This window comes from Gobio gobio, assembly GCF_949357685.1.
Source record: "Gobio gobio genome assembly, chromosome: 21".
NCBI classification, from domain to species: Eukaryota; Metazoa; Chordata; class Actinopteri; order Cypriniformes; family Gobionidae; genus Gobio; species Gobio gobio.
The window spans coordinates 19,211,775-19,231,146 of record NC_137117.1 but is presented as its reverse complement, the minus strand read 5'-3'; the positions used below and the strand labels follow the sequence as shown (position 1 = coordinate 19,231,146).

General features: G+C 37.9%; 1 protein-coding gene across 3 annotated transcripts; it reads right to left on the bottom strand.

Moving 5' to 3' along the window:
* Window positions 1–4,340: 4,340 nt before the first annotated feature.
* ormdl2 (ORMDL sphingolipid biosynthesis regulator 2) lies at window positions 4,341–16,253 on the bottom strand. Of its 3 annotated transcripts, none has more exons than XR_013815438.1 (5): window positions 16,206–16,253; window positions 15,578–15,752; window positions 14,772–14,923; window positions 5,551–5,800; window positions 4,341–5,055 (listed from the first exon to the last, which is right to left on the bottom strand). XR_013815438.1 is itself a non-coding variant. In XM_079802298.1 (4 exons), exons 2-4 carry the CDS (start codon window positions 15,749–15,751, stop codon window positions 5,665–5,667), a joined length of 462 nt encoding a protein of 153 aa, XP_079658424.1. In that variant the 5' UTR covers window position 15,752; window positions 16,206–16,253; the 3' UTR covers window positions 4,341–5,664. The 3 variants fall into 3 exon arrangements, 1 of the variants encoding a protein (XP_079658424.1); XR_013815439.1 differs by having other exon boundaries at window positions 4,346–5,055; window positions 5,233–5,800; XM_079802298.1 differs by having other exon boundaries at window positions 4,341–5,800.
* Window positions 16,254–19,372: the final 3,119 nt, after the last annotated feature.

The following is a 19,372-nucleotide window of genomic DNA, read 5'->3' as shown; positions in this document are numbered from 1 at the left end:
CCAATCAGCACTTCGAATGCACAGAAGAGGACCAATCAGGATCAACTTTATAGGTTGTGTCGCCGGCTTTTTCCTTGACAGGAAAGATCGCAGACACACAATATCTGTGAGGATTATGGCACACAATGCAAAGTTTTTAAGAAACCTCAAGATCGACAATTTTATTGACGATCTTGTCAAGGACAGCAGCCCGAATTCCAGGCATCACATATAGTCAGTGAATCATTTTTCAATGATTATTAAACTTTATGAATTAATTTGCTGAAGCATGTCTGTTTTCTTGCAGTTTTTAAAGTCTTAAAATGTCTTAATTTTTACAATATTAAGCCTTAAAGGTCAAATAGTAAAAATTTTAATTGATGGGGCTTAATTACAACAATAAACGTTAGCATGTTATTTCAGCCATACTGATATCTAGAGAGAAAGACATTTTACCTGGCCCATTTTAGGTGGAATAAAATCCTGCTCAGATGTATTACAGTAGCTGCTTTCTGTCTAAACAAAAGAAAGATGAACAATTTCTGCAATAATGTGTTTAATTACCCACCAAATTGGTACCAAAAATTTACATCTGCACTGGACAAAATATTTAGACCTGCCTAGCTTAATTTGAAATGTCCTAAATACATGGAAGTGCTAAAAATATGAAATAAATGTCATAAGAAAGGATACAATTTTACAATCCAACACATGTTGAGACATTGTTACAACATTATTTTTTATATTTAATGTTCAAATAATGGTTTGGCAGATATAACCTTATAATTCTAAGCGAAAAGTGTTTTTTTAGAATTAGAAGGTTCTATCTGCATTTGACCCATTCCAAAAATCCCCATTTACAATTTTGAGAGGATTTTGATATTGTATATTTAGAATACATTTAGGGTCCCTGTTATTTTCATGTTTGAAAGAAACTTGTTCCCCATATACATTTTCCTATATGTAATGCAAAAACTTTGAAGCTCAATATCTCAAAACTGCTCAGAACGCAGATAGAACCTTATAATTCCAAGGGGACGAAATGTGAATCTTGAAGGAGACTTGCAGGAAACATTTTGTTTACTGCAACATCATATAGTTCAAATGTCTGTATCTACAACAAATTGTGTGTGTGTAGTCCTATGTTTCTGAATACATTTTTAATAATCTGATTAATAGTTACAAAGAGCTATGTGAAATGATTATAGACCATAGCATTAAAAAAGTGTGTGTGTGTGTGTGTGTGTGTGTGTGTGTGTGTGTGTGTGTGTGTGTGTGTATAAGCATGCATAATGGAATTAACATGGAAGACCAATTTGATATATAACTGATTTTATAGTGTTTATTGCAAAGCAACTGTGAAAAGACTTTATTAATAAGTAGAATGTCCAGCAGAGGGCAGCAGAAGACCACTCATTGGTTCATTCTGTCCACTAAGCATATATATAAACTCTAAAAAAACATTATAATAGCATTGAAAATGACATTTTGTCAATGTTTATCAATTAATTTGTTCATTTGATTAATGTTTTTACAATAATTATTAAATTACAATTAAAATAATGCCTGAAAATATGTTTTAAAGGGGAAGACCTGGAATAAGCTATTTGTTACCCATCATTTATTTCAAATATTTATATCACCAACAAAATGTGCATGTGAGTTAAGCACGTTTGAAGACATTAACTTGGAAAATGTGCCCATTAAATGAAAAACAGACATTTAAAATGAAAATGAGTGGTTCTCTGCTGCCACCTGCTGGGGATAAATAGTCATTTTTTCATACTATTTACTTATCATGTTCTATAATTCCTATTTAGACATTATAAAGTCATTATTACAATATTTACAATCACATTTTGTCAAATTAATTTATCTCAAATATATTATGGCGTATTACCTAAAATTGCCACCAGATGGCAGCAGAAGACCACTCATTGGCTTATCCTCTAAACTAATATTGTTCAATCATATTTAAACTGTGATCGTGCAGACCAAAGCGTAAATGCTAGAGACTTGAAACTTCATCAGATGATAGTACAAAAATCGAGGCTAATGTTTTCAGAGTATGAACCCAATTGGACAATAGGTGGCGCTACAGCAATCAAAAGCGTGAAAGGGCTTATAACTCCTAAACCGTATGACGTAGACTCAAGTGTCTTATATCATTGGAAAGGTGAGTCCATGACGAACAAAACGTTTATCTCCGATTTAATTTCCGCCATTATAGATTTTCCGCCATTTTGAATTTTGTCAAAAAACTACTTTTGCAAACTAGTCCTAGGTTTTTTGCCCGATCGGAACCAAACCAGTGACAAAATGTTCTCTGGAGTTAGGTTATGAATAATTATCAAAAAAAAGTCGAAATTTATATTCACGGTTGTTAAGGAGCGTAAAAATAGTCGTTCAGGGCGGAGCCTATTTACTAAAAAAGCTATAACTCAAGAACAAAATGAGATATCTTTACCAAACTTGGTAGACATGTGTATAGGCTGAGTCTTTGGTCACAATAAAATAATTGCGACGATTTAACTCTTGGTGGCGCAATAACGTAAAAAAACATGAAAATGGCTTTAACCACCCGACCGCTAGTCCGATTGACTTGAAAATTGGTATGCAGTGTCCAAGGTACCAAGTATGTCTGTGAGGACATTGGCATATCTCAAAAAACATGGCTGCCACAGCCAATTAAATTTGAGCACCTATTAGACAAGTCTCATGGCCCTAGAGGTCGGTAAGAATTTTGAAAAAAATCGGCCACTAGTTGGCGCTAATGAGTTTTATGGCTCTGTAATCACGTGGTGTTGCACACATCCACGAAATATGCATATCATTTGATATATTCTAAGGGAAAACTCAAAACTTCACGAAAATTGGAGGCATGTGTGTCATAACATCATTAACAAGCATGCAAAGTTTTATAGAGATCGGACCATAGGTGGCGCTATAACTATTAAAAACCTTTTAAAACCATATGTTTTCTATGGTAAATTGCCAATATTGCCTGTAAATGGACTTTTCCATCTGTTATTTCAGTGTTTAAAATCTTGCTAAATGAAACGTAATGTCTTTTGATGCTTGTGTGCTTAAAGGCCTTGAAGGCTTGAACCCCGCTAAATGCTGCTTGCAGCTTTAATTATTATTATTATTATTATTATTATTGCTGACTCACTTCTACATTCCCTGTTCACTCCTCCAGTAAATGGCCTGATAAAAAAAATACAGTCATTCCACAGCAGTCAGCTGCTGTTTTACGGCTGATTGCCTCTTGGTCTTCTTTATACAAATGCTGTGGTTTCGCTGACCTTCATCGATCAGTGCAGGCCTTTCTTGTAACAGGCTTGAGAACGGGAACATGAAGAAAGCAGAATTGCGGCAAACAGCAGAAGCATTGTCTCTTCTGTCACAGGCAGCACCTTCAGGAATCCCGCCGCATCTTTTGCTTTTGGATCCGACCGAGTTCGAAAAGGCTAAATCTAAAGCTGCGAGGAAGAGATAGGCTATTACACCCTTCCTCCTTGTTCTTCCTCTGCAGCTCATGCAAATGCTGTTTGCATTCCAGAGGTGACATCAGCGGTGGTGGTCCCCGTATCACGAGCACAGGATTCCTCAGTATTCTAGCGTGCTGAGCCAGAAGCCTATTTGCATGTGCTTTCGTGGTAAACAGACAGAATGCATTACATACGCTAGGCAAATTGGTGGCACAGGTGGGCTGAGGACACTTCCCCTCCAACTACCTCTTCCCTGAAATGCAGTTTGTTCGCATTTGGGAGACACCTGAGCCTGTAGGTGGGGATTCCCGTACAACTATCGGCTTATCTCTGTCGCTGGGCTTGCCCCGTCCGCGTGTAGGTGTGTAACATGTAAAATTCACGGATTTCCCCTGGTACACCCTCACAACTTATCCAAATGCATGTCTATATTTCTCAGACCGACTAAGATCCGTGTCTGTGTTGAACTTCAGCTTCCTCGTGGCTGATGCGCACACCTCTTCACCTGTGTGGTTTGTTGTTGTTATCCAACAGGTCAGAAGAGAGGATTCCCACGTTCATCTGCATGTGGTTAGATTGATCCCGTAGTATTATGATTGCTTCAGAAGATTTACATGCTTCCTAGTAATATGATGCAGCTTCACGCCATTCTGTGCATCAGACTTTAATGTTGTGCTCATTATGCTAATCATATGTAGGCTAGAACAAACATCGGGGGCTAAGCTGTAAGGCCATACTGCCACAAATGCAACTGTAAATGTCATTTCCTTGAGTATAGATGGATGTATGCGGTGAGATGCTGATCATATTTTCACATGAGTCCCCTGAGACTTTGTATATCAGTCCAAATGACTTTATGACTCAAAAGTTATCTTGTGCAAGAGTCATTTTAATTATAACCAGTGCAACACAATGACAGCAGCACTCAAGCTACATGAACTCCATAAGCTTGAGTGAAACCTGATGATCATGTTCTCCAGCATGACTTAAGAACAATCCAAAAAGCATATTGTCAGCATCTGACCATCTGTACACAACACCAACACACAAAAAAAAAATTTGATGCTATTTGTGACATGGAAACTTGTAATGTTTCTTATTGTAAAAATTCTAAAACTTTCACTTAGCTTTAAATTAGAATTTGGATCCCATATTTTCAATGTGGTCTCAAACTTTTGTTCCCCAATCTGCATACGCTCACTTTTGTATTGTGCGCAAACATGATCCATGAAGACATGTACATGTTAAATATTATAATAATGTATGTTTAACTTGGCATTTACTTCAAATTGGAATGTTTCATATGATAAAATAAATAAATACAGGAAATCTGATATAACCAGTGCTCTGCAAGAAACCTAAGCAATGAACTTTAAGTAAAACACTTCAAAAGAAACCAGATTGTATACCATATCACATTCACACATCATCATTGTTTTGCATTTTTTGGAGAAAATTAAATAAAAAGTGCAGCAACAAAGTTCAGATTAAACTCAAAACAGGTGTTTTTCTTATGATTTGAACACATCTTATTTACTGCAGTTACCCACGTTATACACTAGAACAGTGGTTCCCAACCACGTTCCTGGAGGACCCCCAACAGTGCACATTTTGCATGTCTCCTCAATCAAACGCACCTGATTCAGGTCATCAGCTCATTAGTAGCTACTCCAAGACCTGATGTGGGTGTGTCAGACAAAGGACACATCCAAAATGTGCACTGTTGGGGGTCCTCCAGGAACGTGGTTGGGAACCACTGCACTAGAACACTGACAAAAAATCTGAATATTATAATTCAGCACTATCATGTTTTGACTCCACAATGACAGAGCTTGTTGTGGCAAATGGGATTATGCAAAGGGAACCGTAACTAAATTAATATCAGAGGATGATAATTGGCACATTGTCCGTTGCAATGTAGTCAAAACATCTTTAGACTTGATGGATCTAGAAATTACAGATATAAGACCAAATTTTAAAAAAAGAAAAGAAACCACAGATTGAATAAACCCGAGCATGGAAGGCCTTTTTTAAATAGTGTACTTGAGTCCAGTGCAGTTTTGGTTCCTTAAGGCCCCACGGCTTTGGACCAAGGAAGCATCATATGGAGAATAAAGGTCATCTCAGTCAAGAACTTCAGTCATCTCATTTTCATGATGCTACGTCCCCTCCATGAGTGGGCTGAAGTGTCAGATCAGTATTTATTTATACCAAATAGACGAACTCCATGAAACTGAGGCAACTTGGGAAGGAGGACACTTAGTAGTGAGCCTGTGTTGACTAGGAAGTGGGTGGTATCATATTTAGTGTAGAAGCTGGCCAAGATGTACCTATGAAAACATAACAATTAATGTAAATATTATAATTAAATCGAATGATTATACTATTAAACGTTGTATATAACTGAGAAATACATATGTAATACATCATATTCACATGTATACAAACAATTACATTAACATTTTTTTTATTATATATATATACACTACCCAGCCAAAAAAAAAAAAGTCACTGTTTGGATTTAAGTAGGCAAATCCTTAAGAATCTATGATTGGATCATTATTGCATTGGTTATTATTATGTTTCTAGGATGTTATATGTTTGGCAACAGTTCTTCTAACCCTTATTGATGGAGTGTGTAGCTTTTCACATAAACAACCATGTTGTTTGAAAGTCTCTGGCATGTGCTGGAGTAGAGTGCTTGACTCTTGCAAAAAAAACGATGCACTCTCACATCCCAAAGACTTTCAATGAATTTAACGTCTGGACACAGGACACACAGTTCATGTGTAAAAGTGAATCTTCCACAATTTGAGCCTTGAATCTTGGCTTTGTCATCCTGGAATTGTGGCCCTAATATGTCTTCCTGTAAAGTTGGTGTGTTCCTGACATTGTAAGTTTATCCCTTTTGAAATTTGTGTTTTTATATCATGTTAATTCTTGAAGTTATGTTTGTGTGGGTTTAAATGTTCCATGTGATGTATTATTCTTATGTATCAGTGTTATTATTATTTGATTGATAAACTGCTTAGTGTTGAATTAATTGGATTATGATGAATGATTAATTAGTTGAATTTCCATGGTGTTAATTGTATTTAAGATTCTGTTTGTTCGTTATTGTCTAATGTTAATAGAAACTATACTACTCTATGTCTGATTCCCAGGCAAATATGGCTTGATTCACATGCTGCCATTTCCAATTGAAAGAGTATGGATTGAGTACTGGATCCACTGTGTTTTAATGGACACACCATCCTGGTTAGGGATGCACCGATACCGATACCAGTACTCGGGTGTCGGTCCGATACGGTCATCGAAACTACCCCGATACAACCGCACCCGATACCACTTTATGGCCCCACATCCGAAGATTGTTATAGGTATTAGTTTGTCATGACATGGAAGAAAATTGGAAAAGTTTTGTGTAAGCTTTCAAAATCCTCCTTCACCCGAGTGGAGATTTATCTGAAGCCTCCGCGAGAACCAAAGAAAACCAACGCATGCAAAACCTGAGGTAAAATTAAATGATTTTGTTTTGCTGCAGATATACACTTTTCAAAATAATATATTAATTTCAAGACATAACATTAACACGACAGTAATTTAAACCATTTAAAAATATATAAGCAAAACCTTAAATGTGCCAAAAAAAATGTAAACGCCTAGTATTTTCCAAGTCGTCTAGCAGCAGCGCTAACGTTTAATCCAGGGGTTTTCAAACTGGTGTCCGGGGACCCCCAGGGGTCCTCCAGAAGGTTCTAAAGGGTCCCCAGAAAATTTCAGAGAATAAAAAGACAAAGCAAAAATGGATAAAGTCTAACAAATATGCTAATGATTTCATTTCTAAATGTTTCTCTCCTTTCTTGCCGAATACATTCCAGAATTTGATATGTTTGCTTTGTATCTTTCTTGTGAGTTTTTCTCACTATAGTCCCATTTATCTCGCTCACTGGGGTTGTAAGGCAGTTTTCTTAACACCATACGTACGCTGCTTGCATACATTTATTGTGAAAGTTGCTTATCCAAATAATTTTTAATTGAAAATATTCTTCTTCAGGTTTATACATTCAACATTAATAGCCAATTTAAGTTGGGAAACAATATGTTGTATTTATAATGTCACACTAATTATCTAACAGTTTAAAAGTTTTTCGTACATAAAAATAGATGGATTTTAGGAAGGGGGGACCCTCATAAAGGTTCATCATATTTGGGGGTCCTTGGCATCATAAAGTTTGAAAACCCCTGGTTTAATCAACTAGTCTCGCACATCCCTTGCTCAGTGTTACACATTGTCGATGAAAACAGAAACAGGCTCATAGCTGATAATGAAGAGAAGCTTCTTTTCATCAAAAAGAACCTGCCTCTCACTTTTCTGAAAAGGGCTGTATGGCTATGATAACATATAATAATTTAATTCAGGGGTCTTGCTACTATGTTGTGTGGTACTGGTATCCACTGAAAGTTACAGGTTACATTTATGTGAAATGGGCAGCAGTGCCAAGTTTGTTTAGGAAAACAGTTGAATGTTAAAATGTCAGCAACAGCATCAATTTATGTATTTACTTTGTCACAGTTATAAAGTGAAAAAAATTTGATGAAAATAAAACATTGTTAGAAGAACTGTAATAGTATTATTAAGTACTCATATCAGTACTCGGTATCGGCAAGTACCCAAATGTAAGTACTTGTACTTGGTCTGAAAAAAGTGGTATCGGTGCATCCCTAATCCTGGTAGACCATTCCATGAACCAAATAACTTCTAAACTTTACATGGTTGTTTAACAATTGAAAAGCTACACACTCCATCAATTAGTGTTAGAAAGACTGTTGCCAAACATATAACATGCTAGAAACATAATTATCACTGCAATTAGGATCCAATAATAGACTCTTAAGCATTCACCTATTTAAATACAAACAGCAACCTTTTTTGTGTGTATATACAGGGTTTGGACAATGAAACTGAAACATCTGGATTTAGGCCAGATAAAATAATTTATTAGTATGGTGTAGGCTTTCTTTTTGCAGCCAATACAGCATCAATGTGCCTTGGGAATGACAGATACAAGTTCTTTACAGTGGCCAGGTTACTATGTGATACTGGTGGAGAAAACGTTTTGACTCTTGCTCCTCCAAAACAACCCAAAGTGGCTGAAAAATATTTAGATCTGGTGACTGTGCAGGCAGTGGGAGCAAAAGTCTTGCTGTGTGTATTGGTGCATTATCATGCCGATACAAAGCACCCCCTTCGGGGAACAATATATGAACCATTAGGAGCACATGGTCCTCCAGATTGGTTCGGTAGTCCTTGGCAGTGATGCCCATCAAGCACAGTATTGCAGCCCAAACCATCACTGATCCACCCTGGTGCTACACTATGCGCAGCAACAGTCTGGGTGTTAAGCCTCTTTGGGGCTTTTCCACTGTCCACAGCCCAAGACAGCCCACTGTTGGCACCAATGAAACCTATATTTTGCATTGGCATGAGTGACCAAAAGTTTGACTATAGCAGCCCCACCATGAACACTGACTCTTTGGAGCTCCCGACGGCATGTTTTGCTGGAAACAGGAGAGTTTAGGTGCGCATCTTATTCTGCAGTGAGTTGGGCAGCTGTGGTTTTATGTTTTTTGGATATGGGTTAGTACCTGGACATCCCTTTCAGACAGCTTCCTCTTGCGCTGACAGTTACTCGTGTTGGATGTGGTTCGCCTTATGTGGCGGTACGCGAATATTATCCTGAATACCATAGATCTCGATACACCACAAAGACTTGCTGTCCTGGTCGCAGAAGAGCCAGCAAGTCGCACACCAACAATTTGTCGTATTTGGAATGCTGTCTCCCATTATGTTGTGTGGATATTTTACGTACAGCTATGCTATTGCTCTGCTAATTCAACCTTCACACTCTGCTCTTACTAATAAAATCAGTGAAGATTGGCCACCAGGCTGCAAATATGATATATAATGTCCATGATGTATAATAAATACCAACACTATATTGGACAGTGTTTCAGTTTCATTGCCCAACCCCTGTATACACACTGCCTGGCCAAAAAAAAAAAAAAAGTCACCACCTGGATTCAACTAAGCAAATAGGTAAGAGCCTTCCATTGGATAATTACTACAGTGATTAATATGTTTCAGCTAGAAGCAAGTTATTTAACCCTAACTTAAAGTAGTTAAACCCTATTTGGACGGTCTGTTAACATTTTTGTGATTTATTCATACATTTCATACTTATTGCTGCCACAATAAAGGCCCATTTCAAATGTTTACGTGCTTTTCACTTTCTCCTTTTTGTTGGTGGAACAGTGATCAAATATTGTTCTTGTAAATACTTTCCAACATTTCAGTAATAAAAGTGTACATCTTTAAAATGCATGCAAATTACAGCGAAGCACAACTGGTTTAAACAGAAATGTGGATTCGAATGACAAATTACCACACAATCTTGATGTTTGTCAAAAAAACTGTAGGTAATTCAGCAGGAGAGTTTTACGCGGGTGGTGGGAGAAAAACACTGGCATTCTGGATTTGGACGGCAAAAAAAATCCCCGACTGGCCACTGTTGCCAAAAGTATTGGGACACCCCTCCAAAACATTGACTTCGGGTGTTCCAATCACTTCTATGGCCAAAGGTGTATAAAATCAAGCACCTAGGCATGCAGACGCTTCTACAAACATTTGTGAAAGAATGGGTGGCTCTCAGGAGCTCAGTGAATTCAAGCGTGGCACCGTGATAGGTTATCACCTGTGCAATAAGTCCATTCGTGAAATCTCCTCACTACTAAATATTAAGTGAAGTTATTAAACGTAATTTCGGGAGGAGTACGCCCATCTAATCTTCCAATTAATACCAAGGAATAAAACCAGCAGCTTACCTCTTCCCATTTTTAGTTCCTGCAGCATCCCTCCTCCTCCCCTGCTCCTCCTTTTGTACAATTTTGCCTGTTATAGGGGGGCAATCGGAGCTCGGGTAGAATATCCTCTCCGAGCCCCTCTATAGCAGACAGAAAGCCAAATCTGTTTACCACTTTCACTAAGATTATATGGGCACACGAACTCGTGAACTGTTAGTGGTATTATAACAAAGTGGAAGCAATTGGGAACAACAGCAACTCAGCCACGAATTCGTAGGCCACGTAAAATCACAGAGCGGGGTCAGCGCATGCTGAGGCACACAGTGTGCAGAAGAACTTTCTGCAGAGTCAATAGCGACAGACCTCCAAACTTCATGTGGCCTTCAGATTAGCTCAAGAACAGTGCGTAGAGAGCTTCATGGAATGGGTTTCCATGGCTGAGCATCTCATCCAAGCCTTACATCACCACGTGTAATGCAAAGCGTCAGATGCAGTGGTGTAAAGCATGCCGCCACTGGACTATAGAGCAGTGGAGACGTGTTCTCTGGATAATTTAATAATAATAAAAAAGCAAAAATAAAAAAAACTCTTTTTTATTTTGGATTAAAATATTGCGATGCATATTGTATCGAGAGTTCAGTATCACGAGTGTATCGTTTCACTCCTACAAGACATTTTGGCCAATTTCATGCTCCCAATTTTTTTTTTTTTAAACATTTGTTTATTGATTTTTCAGTGACATAAAATCAAGAGGTAACAATCCGGGAGTCAAAACAGTGTCCAAAACAACTGACAAAAAGGAAAGATGATAATAATAAAATAATTGAAATCAGATAAAGAATAATAGTAATAGTTTGAATAGTAAAAAAAATAAAAATAAAATGAGTACAAAAAAAATAAAAAATAAAAACAACAAAAACACAGAATGGTCACCCACTGCTAAATAAAAGCCCAGTATGTTGAATCACACAGAGATAAAATAAAAATTAAATAAAAAAACATCCATGCTACAAATTCACACAAGAAAAAAAACAAAAACAAACTAACAATTAGTAGACAATCAGGGTGGCTAGTCTGGTATAGCCGTAAAACTCAATCCCTCAACATGTGCAAAAAATGGACCCCAAGTTTTATTAAACTTTGCAAGAGAACCATGTATCGAGCACCTAACTTTCTCTAGCTTCACAAACTGAAGGATGTCTCTGATCCAAGACGAGTGAGAAGGCGGCACAGGAGACTTCCACCTCAATAAAATCAAACGTCTAGCCAATAAGGAGACAAAGGCTACAAAGTCAGCTTTATATTTAGGAAGCTGCAAAGTAGGAGGTAAAACCCCAAACAAGGCGGTACATGCTGTTGGATCAAATTGAACCCCTGAACAAACAGAAATAGAATTAAATATCTGTGTCCAAAAATTAAATAGCGAAGGGCAAGACCAAAACATGGACATGGGTAGCTGGAGCCTGATGACATCTAATGCACATGGGGTCGACATCATTATAGATTTTGGAAAGCCTAACTCGAGTGAGATGGGTACGATGTAGAATTTTGCACTGGGTCAGACCATGTCTAGCACAAATAGATGAGGAGTGAACCCGACGCAAAATGGCATCCCACAGCTCCTCCGAGATCCCCTCCCCTAGGTCCTCCTCCCATTGGGTTTTAATTTTATGCTGCGGGGTAAGCTGCAAAGAATAAATAAGATTGTATAAACTTGAAATGGCACCCTTAATAGTCGGCAATGGGGTTAAAAAGGAGTCAATTAGAGAGGCCTCTGGGAGATTTGGAAAATTGGGGCTAAGATTGCGAATGAAACTACGAACTTGAAGGTATCTAAAAAAATGCTGTCTAGGCAAATGGAATTTATCTGAGAGTTGCTGGAAGGATGCAAATGTACCAGCAATATACAAGTCCCTAAATGCCTTGATGGCGTAGTCAGACCACAAAGAAAAAGAGGAACTTGACTGGCCTGCACAGAGTCCTGACCTCAACCCGATAGAACACCTATGTGATGAATTAGAGCGGAGACTGCGAGCCAGGCATTCTCGTCCAACATCAGTGCCTGACCTCACAAATGCGCTTCTAGAAGAATGGTCAAAAATTCAGATAAACACACTCCTAAACCTTGTGGAAAGCCTTCCCAGAAGAGCTGAAACTGTTATAGCTGCAAAGGGTGGGCCAACTCCATATTAAACCCAACCGATTAAGAATGGGATGTCATTAAAGTTCATGTGCATGTAAAGGCAGGCGACCCCAAAACTTTTGGCAATATAGTGTACCTTACGACCCCATGAGAAACAACTACTGTCCAAATAGGGCTTTAAACAACTACCGTCCGAATAGGGCTTTAAATAACTATGTCGGAAGACATATTCTGTGGTCGTGGAAAGGATGTTACTCTGTTTCAGAAGAGTCAAATTATTGGCCTGCATCAAGCAAAGAAAACAACTTTTAAGATTGTTGAATAAACTAAAATTGTGTTAAGAACGGTCCAATGCATTATTAAAACCTGGAAGGATAGTGGTGAACCAGCATCTTCAAAGAAGAAATGTGGTGAAATTCGTTTGATTAAATTAAATTGTAAAAAAAATCAACAGTAGAATTCAAAGCGATATTTAATAGTTAAAAGTAAGAACATTTCCAAATGCACAATGCAAAGACAACTCAAGGGATTCGGACTAAACAGCTGTGTAGCCTTAAAGGGTTAGTTCACCCAAAAATGAAAATTCTGTCATTAATTACTCACCCTTATGTCGTTCGAGACCCGTAAGACCTCCGTTAATATTCGGAACACAAATGAAGATATTTTTGTTGAAAGCTGATGGCTGAGAAAGGCTTCAGATAGGCCTCCATTGGCATTCAGTACACTTATACTCCCAAGACCGATAAAAGGCACTTAAAATGTCGTTACAAAGTCCATCTCACCACAGTGACTCTACAATAATCTTACGATGCGACGACAATAGTTTTTGTGCGAAAAAAAAAATCTAAATAACACCTTTATCCAGCTTGTTATTGCCTTCCGCGTGTGCCTCCACGACGCATGCGCGAGAATATGACGTAGCGCCGGGGTTCGGGATTCCATGAAATGCACACTCTAACCCCATTTTGAGCACTACGCCGAGACCTAAAGCACGATCAATGTAGAATCCAACAGCTGAGATACGCGCGTCTTCCTCTGATTGTAAACAAATCACTTCTGGGTCATCTGTCCGAATGCCGGATCTGCGTCATATTCTCGCGCATGCGTCGTGGAGGCACACACGGAAGGCAGTAACAAGTTGGAAAAAGGTGTTATTTTGATTTTTTTTGCGCACAAAAACTATTGTCGTCGCATCGTAAGATTATTGTAGAGTCACTGTGGTGAGATGGACTTTGTAACGATGTTTTGAGTGCCTTTTATCCGTCTTGGGAGTATAAATGTACTGAATGCCAATGGAGGCCTATAAGAAAGCCTTTCTCAGCCATCAGCTTTCAACAAAAATATCTTCATTTGTGTTCCGAATATGAACGGAGATCTTACGGGTCTCGAACGACATGAGGGTGAGTAATTAATGACAGAATTTTCATTTTTGGGTGAACTAACCCTTTAAGAAAACCACTTATCAATTAGGCTAATTTGGGGAAAACAGGCTTCAATTTGCTAATGGAGCAATGGAATGGACTTTGGAGCAATGGAAAAGGGTAATTTGGTCTGATGAGTCCAGATTTACCCTTTCCAGAGTGATGAACGAATCAGGGTAAGAAGAGAGGTGGATGCACCCATCCTACCATACAAGCATGTGGGGGAGCGTAATGATTTGGGGTTACTTCAGTTGGTCAGGTCTAGGTTCAGCAACGTCATGTGCCCAAAAAATGAGGTTAGCTGACTACCTGAATAATCTAAATGACCAGGATTTTCCATCAATTGCTTTTTTCTTCCCTGATGGCACAGGAATATTCCAAGATGACAATGCTAGGATTTATCAGGTTCAGGGAGCATGAGACATCCTTTTCACACATAGAATGGCCACCACAGTGTCTAGACCTTAATCCCATTGAGAATCTTTGGGATGTGCTGGAGAAGACTTAACGCAGAAATCTGACTCTCCCATCATCAATACAAGATCTTGGTGAGAAATGAATGCAGCTCTGCCCAGAACTAAATGTTGTGATTGCATAAGCTTGTCAAAACGATGCCATGGCGAATGCGGCCGTAATCAAAGCAAAAGGTGGTCTAATGAAATATTAGAGTCTGTGACTTTTTTTTGGCCAGGCAGTGCATGTGTGTGTAGATAGATAGATAGATGGTAAATAAAATGTTAATATATACTTTTAATTCAATAAATAATAATAAAAAGAGATTAAAAAAAAATTAAGATTATTAGATTGATGATTAGATTGCATGAGGACCCATTTCTGTTTCTGTCAGTTAAGAGAATTATGAATATCACTCACAGTACAATGGGTGAGATGGTGAGGAACTTCCTCGACGCTGTGAACTGGATGCCGTAGTCCATCTGTTCCCAGTGGGTAAGCAAACGTGCTTTGCCTTGGTCTGGCGTCTCAAACGGCGTGCCTTTGACGGTGTGCAAAAACAGATACATCACCTAAATGGGAGAGAACCGAGTTAACAATAGACCACTAAACTAAGAATACAACTTCTAAATGTTTCCCATGATGTGGCTTTATTAATTGTTATGATATTTGAAAGAAGTCCCTTATGCTCACCATGGCCAGTGTTGCCAAGTCCGCGGTTTTCCCGCTACTTCAACACTGTTGCCGCGGGCTGTTTTTCATGTCCGCGGGTTGAAGCGACCCCAATTATGTGATATTTAGCCTCGGGAATGCAAATTTTAGTAGGCAACCATGCCAAAAAAACACATATTTTACCCCCCAAATGCGATTTTTACCGGAGAAGCCCCCCTGAAACGTGATTGGGCTTGTTTTGGGCTAGTTTTGAGTAGCAATTGGGCAGGTTTTGTTGTGTAAACCTGGCAACCCTGACCATGGCTGCATTTATTTGATCAAAAATACACTAAAAAAAAATTAATATTGTGAAATTCTGAAAGATCATGTGACACCGAAGACTGGAGTAATGGCTGCTGAACATTCAGCGTTACCATCACAGGAATAAATTACATTTAAAAATGTTCACATTATTACTGTTTTTAATTTATTTTTTATCAAGTAAATACAGCAATGGTTGGTGAGCATAAGAGACTTCTTTCAAAAGCATTTAAAAATCTTTATTCCAAACAGACCAGGTTGTGTATGACATTGGTGAGCGTCCACACCACAGGCACACTGAGGAAAGGGATGCTGAGTAAGACTACATGCAGGGCAGTGGTAAGCAGCAGGTAAGCCAGCCAGATCCCCCGGCTGTTCATCACCCGCGTGTTTGGGTTCACCTCGCTGTGAGCAACGCCCACATTCATCCTGCAGAAAAAACAACAGCAGGGATATCCTTCATGCAAACACCCAAAGCCATTAAAAAAACAAATAAGGATGCCCTTTAACAGGGACAGTCTTCACAATGGATTACATGCGGCATCGCGATTACATAACATTCACTTCCCCGACGATAACCTGTTTATGGTTTATTTAGGTGTATACCACTGACAGAGATTAGTGTGTACGTAGCGGGGTGTTAATGCGTAGTATGTACAACATCCGTGCTGATTTAACATGTGAACACTGTTAGCTATCCAGCTAATGGAATCAACAGTAGTACAACCGCTGCTGATAAAGGCTGAAGAAAACGCGCCATGAAAAATAACCATGCTTGAAGTAAGAAATTAAAAAAGTAATGAACACAGCACGAAATACAAGCTGAAGTACATTAAAGTGCTGTAAATAAAGAGCTAATGTTGTCATATGGCAGCCACCCACCTTGCGAAGTAACCAGGAAATAGAGCGTCTCGGGCTCGGTTTGAAAACCTAGCGAGCTGCCTACGTAGACAGCATCCTAGGCGCGTGCAGGGCTGAGCGTTTGCGTGCGGCACGTGCTTATGAGGTTGTCTAGGTAAACAGCGCACTAGGTTTTGAGACACAACCTCTCTCCGCCCAATGAACTACTGTCTCATTAACACAATGCGGATTATTTAATTTTATTTCATTTTTTATCAGTGTTTCTTTTTTGTTTTATCGAGTTTTATTGAATTTGTCTCAGCCATCTTGTTGGGAATGCGTGATTAATTATTTTATTTTCAGCTATTCAAATTTTTTATTCCATACATTCATTGAAATAAATGCTTTAATAATCTAACAACATTGTGAGAATCTAATTATTTTGAGAAATCTAAATTATTGTTTATATTGCTTTATTTGTATATTACATATATTTATTTTCATAATTCTTAGCTTGTAGTAAAGCTTGTATGTTTTATGTCATTTCAACAAGTACTACCATTGTTGTAGTACATTTGACAAATTATTATTATTATTATTTTTTATTTTTTACATAAATAGGCTGTATTATAAAATATTTAATGAATGAGAAAAGTTATCAGAGATGTCAAGAGTTTTAGGTTCTCTGGTATTGCCAATAGTCCTACTTCCTCTTCACATATACTGTGACCACAGGAAAAACTTCACACGTTTGCCATATAATAATAAGAATGACAGTATATAGTTAAATAATTTAGAAGTATCAGAATATGTCTGATGAGGATGCTTTCTATTTTTTTTATTTTTTTTTTATATATAAGCTATTATTTATTTTTTTGTTTTTGACAGTCTTTCCTGTCAAAAAAAAAACCAAGATATTAGCTGGAAAAAGTAAATAATGCAACCTCTGTCTTTGCTTGACTTGTGTGTTTGTTGGTAAACCAAGTTCCTTTTTGTAGTTATGACCTCATCCTTAATGAGACAATACACACGTTCCTGAGAGAACTGAGTGGTGACACAATCTGAGTTTGGGACATATTTTGCAGGAAGCTTCGTGCCGCCGTAAAGAGTAGCATGAATGTTTATGGAAATCACATCTTCCCTCTCTTTTTACAGAGAGCTGTTGACTTCAGACTGGGAAATTTGACCACATTAACTCTGTCATTTCCTTGTTGATTAGAGTACTAGTACTAGTAAAAGTAATTAGCTTCCACGTGAGTTCTTCAAATAATGTCTTTGTGCCCTTAAAGAACAATACGCAAGAATAAAGACAACTTATGAATACAGAGTTCTGAAATACTTGCTCGTATATTTATTAGTTATAAATTACACACTTTCTTGGAAGTTACATAAAATGATGGTACAATAAATAGAGAAATAAATAAGAACACAATAAATAGTTCTATAAATATGTCACACATGATTTCTTGAGTTAACCAACTTTAAGTTGTTATTAAATCCATGTTATTATAACACAGGAGAACCTTTGTAGAAGCAGCAAAAGCTGTTTGAACATTTTGACCAACATGATCACGACTAACATGTATACCTCTCTATCTAACACTGTTTCATCTCAACTGTAGGAGCTACTGGGGATGCCAGAAAAGAGAAGACGCGGGCAGATATGATCGAGAAGGAGTAGAGCCTTTCCACGCTGTCCCGGCACAGAGTGTTGTCATACCAGTCTTCTGCGGTCAAAGGAGCATCCACCACTGGTTCCTGATCCTAAAACAAGACAGTAATGAAATTAAAAGTGTTTAGCAGTTGAATACATTTACATACAAAACTTTCCAGGAGGATAACATACAAGGATGTGGGAATTACTTTTTTGCCTCTTGTTCTATGAAAACTGGCAGGTGCATTATATCAAAAGGAAGTACACGAAACAATAGCAAAGACTTTGAATAAAAACACACATACTTTAATAAGCACCCGCAGGAGCTTTCCGGTGACATCGGCGATCTTGTTGGCCTGCTCTCTCCAATTACCGCAAGCTGAAATCTTAAACACACCATCCTTGTGAAAAATTCTGGTGTAGTTTTTCAGAGCCAGAATAATTCGTGACTGGCAAGTCTGAAATGCAAAAGACAGATGGGGACAAATTACAACATCTGACAACACTTAAGCAGAATGTAATGAAATGGATGACTTTGGAATCATTAATACACTCTCAGAAAAAAAGGTACACAATTGGTCCTTAGTGTACAATTATACCATTGTTTTTACAAAAATGTACCCTTAAGGGTACCATCCCAGTGATGGCCAATTTTGTACTCTTTTATTTTGAGAGTGTAGGCATATACGGAAAGCATCTGAATGATTCTTTTACCTCGTTGTTGCTTTGAAGGCTCAAGGGGTCACATGTGTCAATTGGTCTTATAGTCACTGGAGGGTCATCAATGATACTTGCAATTTTTGGAGACTCTGAGACCTGTAGAGCATTCAATTGCTTTATTATAATCAACAACCTGAGAAGGTGTCTGATACAATGAATAATTAAAATAAACTAAGATAAATTAATAATATATTTAGTCTTAAAGTACGTACCTTTTTGTATAAATCTCTCGCCAACTCATTGAGTTTGAGAGAAAGCGTTTTGCACTCCGTGATATTCATCTTATCAGCTGAACGCCTCGGGGCTCCATCGGCATACAACGTCAAAAACGCGACACAAAGTGCAAATAATAATGAAGTCATTTTAACAAACATGTATTGTGCAGAAGGTATATCCTTTCTTCTGGACTGGTCGGGAGGTAAAAACTATTGGAGTGGCATCCTTTCGTTGCATCCTTTTATCCGCCTCAGTAGGGGTGGTGAGTCACAGGACTTTCCCCGATCTGACAGGTAGAAAGAGCTAATTAGTGCCTTGGTTTCGCTTTCATTAAAAATATTGTTCCTTAAACACCAAGATGCTCAACGTACTATATTGAGAAATCTTAATCAACTTAAATAATAACTTAATAGCCTGATTCCTTTATTATGGAATGCCATTTCCGCCACAGAAGGAAAAAAAATATATCATGCTTTTTGAAATCGAAGAGGCCTACTAAATCACAAGTATGAGGGGAAAAAGCCGATATTTTGACATATCGAGTCATAATTATGGCATACTTATTTATAATTATGAGATTAAAAAGTAGAAATTATGGCAAAAATATTATGAAGTCATA